The following is a 16,901-nucleotide window of genomic DNA, read 5'->3' as shown; positions in this document are numbered from 1 at the left end:
ATAGCCTATACCTCTCTCATTCGGGAAGAATCCAAACGTTTCCATATTCGCGATGTAACATTTATTGCTTGCTGAACTACTGTTCCTTATGTAAACAAAGGCTTTCTATTTAACTCTTATTTTAATATCTAATTAAAACATCATTCTTCACATGCGCAAAAAATGTGTTAGGCTGGGCGTTGCGCAGACCGACTGGTACAGATGTACTCCTATAGCGGGCCATTTAAACTGAGCAGTGTTAAATTTGTCTGCATTTTAGTTTGCTGATAAATGGTTAACATGTAAAGTTAGCAAAGCTAGAACTGATATGCGAGATCAATTGGATTTAATAAAATAAAGATAAATATTTTAATAAAGAAAACGAATACAACGCAAGCGTAGACTACTAGCCCTACTTGGTGCACAGTTTTTCTCTTTTGTTTTGTTAATCTGTAAATTATTTCAGTGAAATATATTTTGTTTAGTCTTATTTTTTTATTCCTTGTAGGCTATATTATTCTGTTTTTCTCTGCGTTGCAGGTGCATGATGTGTGAATCCTAATGTTCTGTTGATGTTGCCATTTGCGCATCCAAAACTAAATCCCTGGAAAGAAAAACAAAAAAAAAAAAAAAAAAAAAAAAACATTTGTGGTATTTTAAGACACGCATGTATTCTAATTTAATTTTAATTTGACATTTTAATCGTGTTGTTTAATGGTTAATGATCGGTTAGTGAGTGATTGTTGGTCAGAAAAACAATCTAAATGTTCTCATAACAGTTCTCCACCAGATTTACTATGCTGTACATGCAAGTTCCCGCTGACTCAAAAACATTCGTACACGAGCTGAGACCTGACGTGAGATTTGATCGTAGCCACCGCTCGCGCTCATATTGATAAATGTCAAATTTTGCGTGGAAACGAGCATACGATCATTTGATAAATGAGGCCCGAGGTGTAGTTTTTTTGTGATTAAGTTTTAGTGCAACAGGCTAAACTGAATGGAGATCAGTTACATTCCTCAAATTTAATACAAATTCAGGAATATTAATGATAACCTGATTAAGCAGTAGTCAGGGAGCAGGAGTTAAGGCATGGGATAGCATCAAATCCCAGGTGATAATCCTATCAACTTCAACTCAATGTGTAATCAATATCATAATTATCAGGAGGGTGCTTTAATTTTTTTAATTGTCCATCGTCATCTGCCTTCATCCCTATTAAAGGAAAGAAGGCAAGGTGCTCTGCAAGCATTGAGTAATAGATGCAATACGTGGGCTATGTGTAAAGTATGACATTCTTGCTCACGTTTATGTCACTTGCACTTCAAAAAATGTTGTTGGAACTTTAATCATAAAATTTCTAATAAATATTGTTAAAGCAAGATGCGTTCGTTTTTTAAGAATTTAGAAAAATGTATGGTTTATTCAAACACTTTAATAACTTTTTAAATAAAATCTTATTAGATTCAGTAACAGTAAATCAAATGCAAATAACAAGCACAAAGGAACATAGAAATAATAAGAAAGATGCACCATTGTTTGAAACCCAGAGAAGTCAGGTGGTTCAACACACAAGACTTCTGTATAGGATGCACCTGTGTTTTCTCTCTAATAGAGGGTATGCATTGACGTTACTTTCCTGCCAGAACACTCTCTCTCAGCTGAACTGAGTGGCAAAAGAACCTGCTGCATGACTGGATTTAATAGGGGAAATTGCAAAAACGCAAGTAAAACAAATTATTACACTAAAGGTTGAGCTCGAAAGTGTTCCTTATAACATGTCAAAGAAACCTAATCCATGGATATTGACATGTAGCCATGGAATCGTGTTTCCTGACATTTATATGTGCCTGTTTTCAACTCTGGGGAAATACATAAAGCAAATCTGCCTGTGAACACTTTATATAACTACAATATAAGTAGGTCTAAATCGGAGTGATGACTTATATCAATGTTATATATATCTTGTATAGTTTTTGTCAGTGTTTATTTAAAAGCACCCAATTATGTAGAATATAATATGGTAAATATTTAACTCAACACAATATATAACAATACAATATATAGATGTCATATATAGATATGATTTTACCCCAAAATCCAACAATTTGACACAATATGATAACTGCAAATCCACGTTTATCTGTCTGGAGTCCAGTGTTTTCTGTGAATTTCAGCGATCCATTTGCTACTTTTTACTGTAGCTTTCAACAGTCTGTAAAAATATACCTCGGATTCTGTGTCAAATATATTTGTACAGTCAATCACAAAGCTCTTTCCCATTTTGGATGTGTTTTGTATGTTTTTCGCGGCATTCACGCTGAAAACCAATGCTGCCACTCAGGCTTTTTGCCACTCAGTGGGCATAACCGCAGTCGTAACGGCCAACGGTGACGTCACGTGCATACCCTCTATAATGAATTATCAATTAGACTAGTGAGAAGTAAACATGCAGATCCAAAATGGGCGTTTACCAATCAGTGCACACTTTCAAACATCAATTGGTGTTTTTCAATCATTTTTTCAACAGACTTGCTAAAATCATGAGGGCCCACCCCTAAACCATGCCCCCAGCAGATTAGAGCAAATCAGGTAAAGCAATTAAAAATGCCCATCATGAACTGACATGGGGCACTGATTGAGAAACACCCACTAGTGTTCTGTACAGATACATGCCTGCAGGATCTTGTGGTCATCAACTATAAATCACTGTTAGTTCAATGTCATACAAAAAGTAGGACAGCACAGTTTTCACAGACTATTTTCACATATCTACTGCTGAGTAGAGTTGTCAAAAGTACCGACTTCGGTAATAGAGTACCTCAGGGATGACGTGTTTTTGTAGGCAAAACCTGGAAGCGAGTTAGCATTTTAGGACTTCCGGTTCCCTCGCCCCGAAGTCAATGGGTTTTTTGAATGGGTTTTTGCTAAATCGCCTGAAATAAGGTCTGTGGTTAACAAAGCCTCTAAATATTTTCACGTTTTGATCTATGACATAAAACACACCAGTTATAACCCGCTTGTTATTTTTTAAACCTTTATTGTGTCTTAAAATCGGCGGTTGCTAACAAATTGCTAAAAGGGACTACTTCCTTTGACGGGGACTTTAGACATCATCATGACAAACAGGACATTTGGACAGCATTTCTCATGAAAAAGTGGAGAAGTATTCATACACAGCGCAGATCATAATCAGCGAGCATGTTTTTAAATAAAGTTGTTTTCTAAATAAAGTTTGAGGAAGCTTGGTGGTGGTGACGTTGATCCGCGACCATGGTGTGCTGTAGTCCATTTATAGCCTTCTGTTAGCTTTTTATATCTGACGACTAAATTTAGGCTTTAAAATGTATAAATGTTGTGTTAACTTGTAAAGATTATCTTGATAGACAAAACGTTTAAGTGTCATAACCCTTTGTTAAACACAGAGCTTATTTTTTGTGATTTTTCAAAAGTCTATGGGAAAAATGCATTGGCTTTCGATCGAGGGAACCCGTGCACTGCTAACTTCCAGGTTGGCCTACAAAACAACGTCATACCTGAGGTACTCTATTATCGGTACTGAAATTTAAAAAATGTGACGCTTTGAGCGCTGTTGAGCGTAAACACCTCTGATTGGCTATTGTGCTCATCGTTTAAAAGCACACAGAAGTGTTTGAATTTGAAAGCGTTTTAAAAAGCGTGAGCGCTTGAAAGCAGGTGTCTGTCAGTGGACTGGTCCGCGATAGACGCCTGCTTTCAAATGCTCCCTTGTGTATCTGTGTAAGCGCTCGGTGAAGAGCGTCATTGATGAATTTTTACTAAGTTTTTACAGCGTTGATCATTGAAGCCAATCACAGACATATCTGATGAGCGCGTCAACACAATGGGCAATAAGAGTTGTTTACGAATCCACTCAACAGCGCTCAAAGCGTCACATTTTTTAAAAACTTTTGACAGCTCTACTGCTGAGTGTTATGTTCCTTTGATCAGTTCCAGTTGTGAAGTCAAAAGGGGGTCCAACCAGTACTAGCAAGATAAATACCTAATAAAGTGGCTGGTGAGTGCATGTATTACATATCACAACCCTTAAACCTGATATCTGGTTGGCTAAACACTAATTATGAGCCTTGCTCATCTCTGTCAAGGAATCTTGACCTCTCTTCTCCGGCAGGTCTATAAGCATAAACTGCTCTTTCGAGTCCTAATTTTGGTTCTTTTCCGGCATTCAGATGTTGACATGATTTGGTGTTTTGGATCATTGTCTTGCTGCATCGGACATTAAAGAAGAACCTGAAGAATTGTCTGGTGTATAGCATAATAAATGCTTCCTTCAACAAATATTCCCACCCCTCCACCCCCATCATTCTTTAAATCTGTCTCTCACAGTGATTCCAACTCTCAAAGACATCCATTGTGTCACTTTTGTTCCATCTGTCTCATTTGCATACACAGACACTGCAATCCAATCAGCCTTCTTCTATCTGAATTGAGCCTGGGTGAATGGCAGTAAGTGAAAGTATGAGAGCAGAATGAGAGCGGGAGCTGTACATTACTTCTGCCTCAATGGATATAAGGTTCCCACAATTGCCTAAATGCTGCCTTTACACCATCTTCCGCCTAGTTTGGAAATAAAAACCCAGTGCTGCATGGACAGGCCTATTGATTTTCCATTAAAATATCCACAATACTAAATCTGTCTTAGACTAGTCATACAAATATTTTTAGATATTTGGGACTAGTTAAATTAAAAAAGATTTACAAATGATAAATATCATAAACAAAAACATACTGTGAAGGTAACAAAAGAGGGGTTTAAAGGGATAGTTCACCCAAAAATGATCCCATGATTTACTCACCCTCAAAGCATTCTAGGTATATGACTATCTTCTTTCAGACGAACACAATCAGAGATATATTTAAAAATAATGGATCCATCCATAAGAAAAAGTAATCCATGCAACTCCAGTGGGTTAATAAAGGCGTTCTGAAGTGAAGCGATGTGTTTTTGTAAGAAAATTACTCATATTTAAAACTTTATAAATTCAAATAACTAGCTTCCGGCGGACGACCGTACACAGAATGCGCAAGTCGATTTGCAGCGGAAGAGTATCCTTTGACCTGACACTAAATGTAATGAAGAACGCGGAGGCGGAGAGGATAGAGCAAAACAAATCACCGGTCATGAATTATAAGTCTAAAATGATCATTTTTAAAGAGAAACTTCGGAGGATTTCAATATAAGAAGAAGAGGAGTTTAAATTTGTTTCATATCCCTATTTATTTGAACTGCGAGAGGCGTCTAAGCTTACAATACAATACATTCTGCATCATACATCGTGTCAGAGGATTACTCATTTGGCGCAAATCAACTTGTACATTCTGTGTACGGCTGTCCAGCAAGTTATTTGAATTTATAAAGTTTTAAATATGGATTTTTTTACTTACAAAAACGAAGCGCTTTGCTTCAGAAGGACTTTATTAACCCACTGGAGTCATATGGATTACATTTACAGTGGCAAGAAAAAGTATGTGAACCACTTGCAGAATCTGTGAAAATGTGAATAATTTTAACAAAATAAAGGAGATAATACAAAATGCATGTTATTTTTTTTATTTAGTACTGTCCTGAGTAAGATATTTTACCTAAAAGATGTTTACATGTAATCCACAAGACAAAAAAAAATAGCTGAATTTATTAAAATGACCCCATTCATAAGTATGTGAACCATTGATTCTTAATACTGTGTGTGGTTACCTGGATGATCTACGACTGTTTTTTTTGTTTTTGTTTTGTGATGTTTGTTCATGAGTCCCTTGTTTGTCCTGAGCAGTTAAACTGAGCTCTGTTCTTCAGAAAAATCCTCCAGGTCCTGCAGATTCTTCAGTTTTCCAGCATTTTTTGCATATTTGAACCCTTTACAGCAGTGACTGAATGATTTTGAGATCCATCTTTTCACACTGAGGACAACTGAGGGACTCAATCACAACTATTAAAAAAAGGTTCAAACATTCACTGATGCTCCAGAAAAAAACATGATGCATTAATAGATGGGGGGTGAAAACATTTGGAATTTGAAGATCAAGGTATATTGTATTTAATTTGTCTTCCGGGAAACATGCAAGTATTTTCTGTTGCTTCCGAAGGGCAGTACTAAATGAAAAAAAAAAAAATTATATTCAAGCGAAAGAAGAAAAATTTGGACCTCTTCAACCTGTTCAAAAGTTTTCACCCCCTGACTCTTAATGCATCGTGTTTCCTTCTGGAGCATCAGTGAATGTCTGAACCTTTTTTAAAAGTTGTGTTTGAGTTCCTCAGCTGTCCTCAGTGTGAAAAGATAGATCTCAAAATCATTCAGTCACTGTTGTAAAGGGTTCAAATATGCAAAAGATGGTGGAAAACTGAAGAATTTTTGGGACCTGGAGATTTTTTCTGAAGAACAGAGCTCAGTTTAACTGCTCAGGACAAACAAGGGACTCATGAACAACCATCACAATCAATGGTTAAGAATCAATGGTTCACAAACTTTTGAACTGGGTCATTTTAATAAATTCAGCTATTTTTTTTTTGTCTTATGGATTATATGTACACTGTAAAAAATGAATGTGATTTTAACAGTGAAATATTGTAAAAACGCTACGGAAAAAAAAATTTAAATAGGTTAACAGTAAGTTCCAGTACTATATACAGGGAAAAACTGTAAAAGCTCTTACCAGACATTTTATGTAATTTTCACAGTAAAATGCTGTAAATTTTACAATTTTTAGAAGTAAAAAAGAACAAATCATTGTATAATTTACAGTCAAAAACTGTAAACTGATATTCCCACAATTCCCTGTGTGACACTCCATATTTGAAAGTATTTTGTTTAAAAAATCATGTTTCTTAATAGTTTTTGTTATTAGTTATGTACATTAGGGTTTTATGTTACATCTTCTGTTGTTTAATGAATGTTTATTGCATTATGTAAGTGTTGTGGGTTACCATGATGGTGTTTTGCGTTTGCGTGAATGACTCTTTGAACCCTCTTTACATTAGTATATACTTCAGCTCGTGGAAAAGCTACTTGTGATGAACTCTGATTCTTCATGTGGCTTTCTCTTTTACCACCTGAATTATTATGGTGGTTGCCAGTAGATGTTAAAGGTACAAAACAGATTTTAGTAGTAGTATGCATTGTTGAATTTTATTGTTTGTAAATTACAGTTTTATACTGTAAAATTGACAGTTTGTTCTGTAAATGTGTTTACAGTTTTTCTGTATTTTTTACAAAATTATTCTGGCAACCACAGCTGCCAAAATTATTTTGTAAAAACTACGGAATATTTTTTACAGTGTAAAAATCTTTTATGTAAAATATCTTACTCAGAACAGTACTAAATAAAAAATAACATGCATTTTGTATTATCGCCCTTATTTTGTTAAAATTTTGCACATTTTCACAGATTCTGCAAGTGGTTCACATACTTTTTCTTGCCACTGTATATGGATGGATTCATTATTTTTTTACTCCAAAACGCAGCCTCCCATTCACAACCATTATAAACCTTGGATGACTAAGGATATTTTTAAATACATGTCTGATTGTGTTCGTCTGAAAGAAGATAGTCATATACATCTAGGATGGCTTGAGGGTGAGTAAATCATGGGATCATTTTCATTTTTGGGTGAACTATCCCTTTAATAAGGACTCAATGTCTAGAAACTATTGATAGTTGAAGTTATTGATACAGTAATTGTACAACAGAACCCTGCAATTATTGTATTATAATTTGTAGTTTTGTAATAGTTAGTAATCAATTTTTTTACCTCGTTTAAATTCTAACTGATCTCAAGTTATTCGTTTTTTCATTTATTTTTAAATTAACTCCAATATATATATAGGACTAGCCTCATTAACCATTTATGCACCTATGTTAGCTCTGTCCTGATCTTTATCAAAGGTAAGCAACAGTACCTTCACTTTTTCATTTAAGCGGTTTGGGGAATTCAACATGTGGACATAATCATTCTGATCCCTTCAAATAGTAGATTAGGGGCATGCATTCATCCAACTACCGCGGAATTATTCTCCAAGAGGTCAAACATAAAACCGCTTAAGAACAGATCAAAATGGAATCAGTGTTTGGATAATGTAAGATGCTGAGATGTTGTCTAAAGCATAAAGCACTATACAGCAGTGATTGTAACACACCTTCAGCGTACAACGATCAACCTATGCAAATTAAGTTTAAAAAATTGTATATCCTAGTATTTATATTCTATATCTAAAACCTCTTATGAAGTACGTTTGTAAAAGTTATTAATGGTACAGATATCTGACCATTTCTTTACCATTATAGCCTACCAGATTATTTCTATTTTATATTTCTACTATCACCTATTTTTACTTATTAAAATGAAATAATAATGAATGAATAATAAATAATGAGTTAATAGTCAAATGAAAAACAATATTGATTCTTTTAATAAAATATTAATATGTTTAAATGGAAGATGCTATTACCGAGCATAGAGAAGATGAAATCCTTGGCGGTGTGTATTTCCAGTGCCCTCTGGTCATCATACTCTCGTTGGTCTTGTTTACTGAATTCATGGATGAGTCGGTTGAGCTCCTCGATCTTCACTGCAGACCTGAAATCAAGCTCATGGCAGCACCACAGCTTGGTGTTGTTGTTGTTTAAGCCTCCCGGTGCTGCGGTTGGACTGTTTCCCAGACTGCTAACGGATCCTGTCCGGCTGCTCGGAGCTGGGACCGCCATCTTCACACCAAGAGGAGCCTTCGAGGATGCGACGTTTCTCGTGGTTTCCCCTCCTTTTTTAATGGGCCAACATCAGGTGGTCTTTGAATGGAGCCGTGATGTCATGCAATCCACATGCAGTCTACATTTACTCATGTTACAGAACATCGCAAAATAAACACAATAGGCTAAAACAGGTTGTGAAAAAACGTGGATAGTCTATTTTTGTAAATCGTAAATTCGTACGTTTGTATAACGAATAATAGTGTTGATAAATAGGTTACTATATTAGAGATTGATATATATATATATTTTTTAAGAAGCTTATAATTATTTACAAAGGATGCATTAAATTGTTAAAAAAAAATCATTTTTATTTATTTATTTATTTATTTATTATTTATTTATTTTTAAATCTCTGTTCATTAAAGATTCTTGACATGCAGAAATAACAGGTGTACAGACTTATGCATGATGTAGCCTAAAAGCAGTCAGTTTATGAAGATGTTCAGCTTCTTGTTTTATCCTACAGTGTCAGATGTGGCTTTTTCATAGAAACTTTCAAAAGGGCCAACAGAGTATTCACTAATGCAGATGCTACTCATTAAAGCTACCAGGTATGGGCTCTGTTCATATATATATATATATATATATATATATATATACAGGTATAGCCAAGAACCATTCATAGATCCAGTTTGCTTTCTTCTGTCAAGACAGTATGGGTGGTCTTCATCATCTCCCAAAAAACAAGGCTGAGTTTCTGGAGAAATATGTTTGACTTGCAATTAAATTTATTTTCATAAAACTTTTTTTCCATAAAACGTTTTTTTTTTTTTTTTTTTTTTTTTTTTTTTTCAATCATTTCAATCATCATACTTTTTTTTTTTTTTCTCTTAGTAGACTAACTTTCACACTTCATCAAAGTTACAAATTTAATTTTAAAGTAGGCCTAAAATGGGAAACAACAGGAAACAAAACCGTTTTCTACAGTGGCGCATTGCTGCCACATATATTATTTTTTCCACTCAATTATGTCGTTCAAACGACATATTATGTCGTTCAAACAACATCTTTTCTCGTAAAAACGACATCTTTTCTCGTTCAAACGACATATTATGTCGTTCAAACGACATCTTCTCGTTCAAACGAGCAGCTTTATAGGAAATCCATGTCAACATTACAATTTGGAGTAATCTGTTATTGTACAAGTTATGTAATTTCAGAAATGTAGCCTATGTAGGCCTAGTTAACTAACATATTAATTTAAACAATGTATTAAGGTAGAAACAATAAGTGATGTCCAGAAAAATGTAGCCTATATTAAACGTTGTACCAATAAAGCATATACACAGAAAAATTTGTTCGTGCAGAATTTGATCTTTTAATAGGCGGATCGGCTGCGGAGGTATCGCGGCTTCCGGAACGTATCCGCGAACGGACCCGTATCGGCGTCCACTTGCGCGCAGTGACGGATCTGCAACGAAGGCGGATCGCGGACCCGCCGTGGCTCCGCGCTGCAGCCACTCCGCATCCGCGATTAAAACCTTACCTCCGCGGCGGGTCCGCAAATTGATACAACCGTTACAGAAAAGGCGCGTGCACGTCCACGGATCCGACATGGGTCCGCTCAGGATCCGCTGATTGACAGTAGAATTTACGGCGCTGCCCGGAGGCGGAGCTGATCCTCTGGGCGGCACAAAAACGAATGTGACAGTCACGCGGGTTTGGCGACTTGAATGCGGATCCGCCTAGGAGTCTCCTGCTGTGTGGGGAGGCTACAAGCGACCTTAAGCTTTTTACAACGGTGTTCTATAAGAGAAAAAAACACTTAACGTAGGTCAAACGAATTTGGTAAATGGTTTATGGTTAATAGTTTATTAAATGGTTTATTAGTAGCCTATGATGTTTACTGAGCTTGGTCTTTTATGTCACTGTCTTAAGATAGGCCTACATTACACAAGCATTAAGCTATAAACATGTAGCCTATAGGCTATTTCCACAACAAATCCTTATGGTATTCAGTACAAAACAAGACTGAAAAATGTTATAAAAAGTATAAAATAATCATAAACAAATTATAGTGGCATTCATTACAAACAATATTTATTCAAAAGCCTAAACAAATTTATTTAAATCGAAACTGTGGGCTCTCATTCGGCACAAACCCAATTGCAGGCATCGAAAAGTATTTTACTATATTTGCTTCTGCTTTTCGAGTGTGGAAGTGTGATAAAGGCACTGATCTAGGCTATATAAATTCTCTATTATAGATCAGATAAAGGTATTTTTTGTACACGTCACGTACAAAATATGTGCGTTTGAACGACATAATATGTCGTTTGAACAAGAAAAGATGTCATTTGAACGACATAATATGTTGAACGAGAAAAGATGTCGTCCAGCCGGCATTTCAACGTTGATTCACCGGTGAATCAACGTCGGGTACCATGGTTGAATCAACGTTGGATTACCTTTCGGTTTTGCAAATTGGATCAACGTTAATATTGTGACGTTTCATCGTTGAAATTACGACGTTGTTTCACCGTTGATATCGCGTCGTGCTTTCACCGTCTTATGGTTGAATTAATGTTGGATTACCTTTCGATTTTGCAAATTGGATCAACGTTGAAAATGCGACGTTGTTTCACCCTCTTACCTTCAACATGGATGAATACACTATTTTACATGAAATTACAATCTAGTTTGCGTTTGTACTAACATGACAATACTAAATAATTACTGTACATGCACTAATAAATACTAAAAATACTGTATAAAACAAATAAACATCTCAACTTTGCAATGTTTAGAGGTAATATTAAAAACCTGTAGCATACAATATGAAAATGAAAGGGTTATTCTTCTACAATTACAGCACAAACCTTAAATCAAGGCTTTTCTAGCTCAAAATGATGCAGAAGTAAAATCTGTATTATGTACCCACATTCATGTGTACTATACCTTCAACTAGATTAAAAAAAAAAAACTCTTTACAAGCACAAATTCTTAAATATTTTAATTATTTTTTTATTTTATTTTGAGAACATCATATGCAGTGTCTTTTTGTAAGACCTGATAGACCTCAGTCCGTCTAGAGAGGGATTGCACTCCATAAGAAAACTGTCAATTTTAAAGATAAATCAAGAAATGCAGTATTCATCTTCCTACAAAGATGGTTGATGCTGTGGACCAGGGACCTTGACTTGCGTTGACTGTGGTGGTTGTGAATGTGATGACTGGCGAAGGATGTCGAAGAGGGAGGGTACCGATATTTCTGACCTGGAACTGCCCTTTGTGCAGTGGAGGTGCGTGGAACAGTTTGAGAATGGACACGGGCCAGGAGCCTGCAACAGAACTGTGTTGGTGGAAAAGGGGTATGGGAGCATGTGACTGCCTGCCTGAGTTTTGTTAATAGCTGGAGACAGCATTAGATTTGACAGAGGCAGCCACCTAGTAATTCACTATGCAGGAAAAATAAAACCCTGCCTTAAATTAAATACATTTAATATTTAAGGAGAAAAGCCTTGTTCAGTGCTTGGACACATAGTGTAGTTGTGGTTTGGGTGATCCAAGACAGTCGTAAGCTCAAGGTCCTTTCTGATGCCGTCCCCTCCACTCTCTTCACTTGTCCACTGTCTTTACTGCTGTGTATATTAAAAACAAACATACATCAAAACATATTATCATTTTTAATACTTACACTTTACAGTTCATTCAGTTGCATCTACCAATGCAGGTTTATATTGTTTCCTCTGGGGGCTCCATATATTACTAATTATATGGAGAAACATTACACAAAGTAATCGAAAATCACAAAATGTTAATAAATCAATTAGAAAAAGAAGTGACAGTGATATAGACAACAATCTCTTACCAAATTGCCAGTAATCAGCCAGATGTTTGGTGAATCTACAAAAAGGAAAGAAATGGTTCACTGAAAAGTCCTTAAAATCAGGAATTAAATTTTTACTATAGACCTTTTCATATTTCCGGGTTTCTCAGAAGTGGAAGTCGTTATAGTTGGGTAAAAGTCTGCAGTGAATGAGGGAATAAATTAAATATATTTTTTGTGTTCCAGTTTTCTCAAATAGCAAAAGAAAAACTAAACAGTGTTTTCACAACTTTCAAAAAGATGAAAAAATAGAGAGATTGATAACGACAGTCAGTAGAGAGAAAGATGTCAACTTTACCGTCACTCCCATAGCTGCTACAGGAAATCGTATTGGCTATAAGTGAAATACACTAGAAAGTCTTTCAACAAACAAAGGTGGATCTTTAATTTCTTTATAATGTAAATGTATGTTTCAGAATGGGGCATTTGTATGATTTGTACATATAAATAACCCAGTCTGTCTAACTGCATCACTATATACAGACATTACAGCTCAAACCATTCTGATGTTCTTTTTATCTAAATAAACAACATATTATATGACTCTTAAAGGGTTAGTGCACCCAAAAATGAAATTTCTGTCATTAATTACTCACCCTCATGTCATTCCAAACCCATAAGACATTAAGTAAGTTCATATAATAAGTTCATCTACAGAACACAAATGAAGATATTTTTGCAGGCCCAGAAAGATAGTAAAGACATTGTTAAAATAGCCCATGTGACTACAGTGGTTCAACCTTAATGTTATAAAGCGACCACAATACTTTTTGTGTGCAAAAAATAAAGCCGTTTTTTTTTCTGCACACAAAAAGTATTCTCATCGCTTCATAACATTAAGGTTGAACCCCTGTAGTCACGTAGACTATTTTAACGAAGTCTTTACTACCTTTCTGGGCCATAAAAAGGTAATAACGTTGCAGTCTATGGAGGGTTAGAAAGCGCTCAGATTTCATGAAAAATATCTTCATTTGTGTTCCGAAGATGAACGAAGGTCTTACGAGTTTGGAACAACATGATTAATTAATTAATGACAGAAATTTTTGGGTGAAACTAACCCTTTAAGATACATGGCATAAAAAAAATCAGTGTTATATTTCATATACCTCAACGGAATTGAGGTAATTTGTTTTATTTGTTCTTATTTTATTAATGTCTGTTTACTTGTCTTTTTTGTAAATTCAATTCAGTTTGAAATCAAGCTTTCTTGTGCTGCATGTGAGCTATTGCAACAAAGTTACCCTATTGTAAAGACACAAATACACAGAGTGAGCAAATATTTAAGTGAGAATGGTAATTGTAATTGAGCAATGTTTAAATATGTAAACAAAAGCCTATATTAAAATCTGTTCATCATATAAAGCGGACGTGTCTCTTCAGAAGACTTGAATTAAACCGCTCCATTCAAATTGATTACTATACTATAATTCATGCACTTCATAAATAAGGTGAAAGTGCTTTATTGAAAGTAGCAATTTTCTACTTAGATCTATGATTTGATTGAATATTGTTTGGTAATTCATTAAATATCGCCGGCTAAAAAGTAATTAGTAATTTGTAATTTGAGTAGTTTTTGAGAAGAGTAATTTGTACTTTTTACTCGAGTACTTTTTGACACCAGTACTCTTACTTGTAATTGAGTATTATTTCAGCAATGTAAAAGTACTTGTACTTAAGTACACATTTTCAGTACCCTTTCCACCACTGAAAGTCTCTAACGATAGACATTTTATTTCATGGTAATGATATATAATGTTATATCGCCCAGTCCTAAGCAATAATAAATGTCCAAGCTTATCGATACTGTGGCATTTCATAATTTAGCCCCAGGGCCCATTTAATAACAGGTTTTGGTACCCTCCCTACATATAAGTATATAAAGGATGAAAGCCTGTTGTGTCAGTCTCTTGATTTGTGACTGTGCAGCTATTGTGAAACTCACCATCTTCATGTACTGAGTGTGAATGGCATCAAGGCCTTGTCCTGAAGAATCTCAGCACCAAACGCTAGAGATTACTGGTAACAACTGGTAACAAGAGTAAACATAATTTTAAGAACTCTAATGATATCTTTACCCCCTGATATTGCATTGGTGATATAATTCAAACATATCAGAGGCAAAGAGTATGAGCAATGAGTAAGCGGGCCAAATTTCTGTCGAAAATAACTTACATGCTTAAAGTTGTCAACCCCCTGAACCACAGTCAGCATCTATAAGTAAAAAGTATTTAAGTAACAAATAAAAAATACATACATGTATACAAACAAATAAATAAATACCTTTGAGTGGAACAGTATGACATCTGTCTCACTAGCAAACATAACTACAAACAGACAGAGAAATACAATAAAATAGATTAATGACCATGATATCCTGTTATATTAGTTAAATAAATGATTATAACTACAAGCATTATAACATTTTATTTGTCACCAATGTTCCCTGATTTAGCTGATTGTTTAGCCTACAGGCCTTTCAAAGACAATCTCACTGAAACAACCTGGGGTTAATGATTTTAAAATGTGAGACTTCTTTCAAAAACATGTAAAAATCTTACAGACCCACAACTTTTCAACAGTAGTGTACTGTATGTTTGAGGTTTTGCTTACTATAGTCATCTGGTTCATAGGCTTTGACAGGAGGTCGCTCAGCTCTGCTGGGGTGCAGGAGGCCATCAGCATGGAAGGATCTAGAAACATAACATGCAATTTGTCACAGAGCCAACATTATTTAGTATAAAATGCCAGGTTTATTACAAGGAACCAAGCTAGAGCAGAGGTGGAATGCAGAAAAGAGAAATAATAATATACATAATATTAAAAAAATATATATATATTACTTAAGATAACAACATTTATATTTTTAGTTTTAGAATTCAGTATCGTACATGTAGTGTGACTTACATTTGGATGTCAAAGACTTCTTAACTAAAAGGAAAATTGTAGATGCATGGTGATATAGGTTAGATATACTGTGAAATAAATGCATTTTAATGTATTTAATGAGCTTTCTCAGTTCACCTGTGTTTCCTCCTTCTCTGTCAGCTTCCCCTTTGTTGTAGAGGGGGTTTTCTGTCGCCCCTGAAATTGCAGAACATATTTTTATCCATATTTGTTTACCATTAGAGATCAAAATGTGTTTGAAATAGTTTTCGCGCTCCATGTAAGTGACGTCACCGATTAACGGTACAGCAACTTTAACATTAAATAAATTAGTTTACTATCATCCATTAACAATTTGCCAGCAAAACCTTTACAGAACTATTATAACATCTCATCTACACATAAAGATGCGATTAAAAGCCCAAACTTTCATTAAACAAGAACTCAAAATACAGAGTTAGTAGCCAACCGCTTCTGAAAACGGTTGAGATGCTAACGGACTTTTTCGAAGACACTAAATAATTTCTTTGAAATAAATATTCAACAGAAGTGTATCAATTACACGTAAGAAAGGAATCAGGAACAGTTATATATATTATTTGTGTGATTTTATGGACTAAACTTACCTAAAATCAGTGAAAACAACAGCGAGACGGAGTCTTGCTGCTTGACGTTTCCCCGTTTCCATGGTAACTCAGATCCGCTCCAGGCTCTGGCGTTTGCTATCTAGGTAGTCTCGTGTAATCTCGCGATATCTCTTCAGACCGCAAAAAATGAAAATGAGCATGTAATTTCTATTTTCTGAAATATCGACGAACCAACAAATTTACACAGAAGTGGCAAAATAGGCCTGAATCGACACATTTTTATTTCATATAAATAACTATTATTATTATTATTATTATTATTATATAATATGGTTAAACACATTGTTTTTTTAAGGTATAGTCTGAGCTTATTTCAGCATTGATTTATAAGTGATTTTCTTAACCTATTTCAACCATTTTACATTTAATAATTGTTTCACTGTTGAAACATCAACTGACATTACTTCAACCATATTTCAACGTTGAATTTCGGTCATGTGTTGACTGGGCTTCATCCGTTTAGCATTCAATGTTGTACCAACGTTGTTTCATCGTTGAAACATCAACTGACCTTATTTCAACCACATTTCAACGTTGAAGGTCGGTCATATGCCGGCTGAACGAGAAAAGATGTCGTTTAAACGACATAATTGAGTGGAAAAAATAATATGTATGTGGCAGCAATGCGCCACCGTAGTTTTCTACCTTGGTGAACAGAATAAATTTCTGTAAACAAAAAAAAAAAAAAAAAAAAAATCATTTTGAACCTTAATGGCTGTGCATAATATAGTAATACTACTACTACTACTACTACTACTAATAATTATTATTATTATTA

At 35.0% G+C, this 16,901-nt stretch overlaps 1 protein-coding gene and 1 long non-coding RNA gene across 2 annotated transcripts in view; both read right to left on the bottom strand.

The window, feature by feature from the left end:
* Positions 1 to 8,904, bottom strand: part of mb21d2 (Mab-21 domain containing 2) — a 37,760-nt gene extending 28,856 nt beyond the window's left edge. The window contains exon 1 of the mRNA XM_051877397.1: positions 8,464 to 8,904. Within this exon, the coding sequence (XP_051733357.1) occupies positions 8,464 to 8,719 (256 nt within the window). The 5' untranslated portion in view covers positions 8,720 to 8,904. The remainder of the gene's footprint in view (positions 1 to 8,463) is intronic.
* Positions 8,905 to 11,702: 2,798 nt separating this feature from the next.
* On the bottom strand, positions 11,703 to 16,232 carry LOC127503731 (uncharacterized). Its single transcript, XR_007927174.1, has 9 exons — positions 16,103 to 16,232; positions 15,615 to 15,674; positions 15,498 to 15,521; positions 15,204 to 15,283; positions 14,874 to 14,917; positions 14,766 to 14,804; positions 14,536 to 14,619; positions 12,576 to 12,610; positions 11,703 to 12,345 (listed from the first exon to the last, which is right to left on the bottom strand). It is a non-coding gene; the product is annotated as an uncharacterized LOC127503731 (long non-coding RNA).
* Between the last annotated feature and the right edge of the window lie 669 nt (positions 16,233 to 16,901).

The sequence above is a fragment of the Ctenopharyngodon idella genome, chromosome 2, assembly GCF_019924925.1.
Source record: "Ctenopharyngodon idella isolate HZGC_01 chromosome 2, HZGC01, whole genome shotgun sequence".
In the NCBI taxonomy this organism is placed as follows: Eukaryota; Metazoa; Chordata; class Actinopteri; order Cypriniformes; family Xenocyprididae; genus Ctenopharyngodon; species Ctenopharyngodon idella.
The sequence above is the reverse complement of the archived record's forward strand: the minus strand, read 5'-3'. Positions and strand labels throughout refer to the sequence as shown.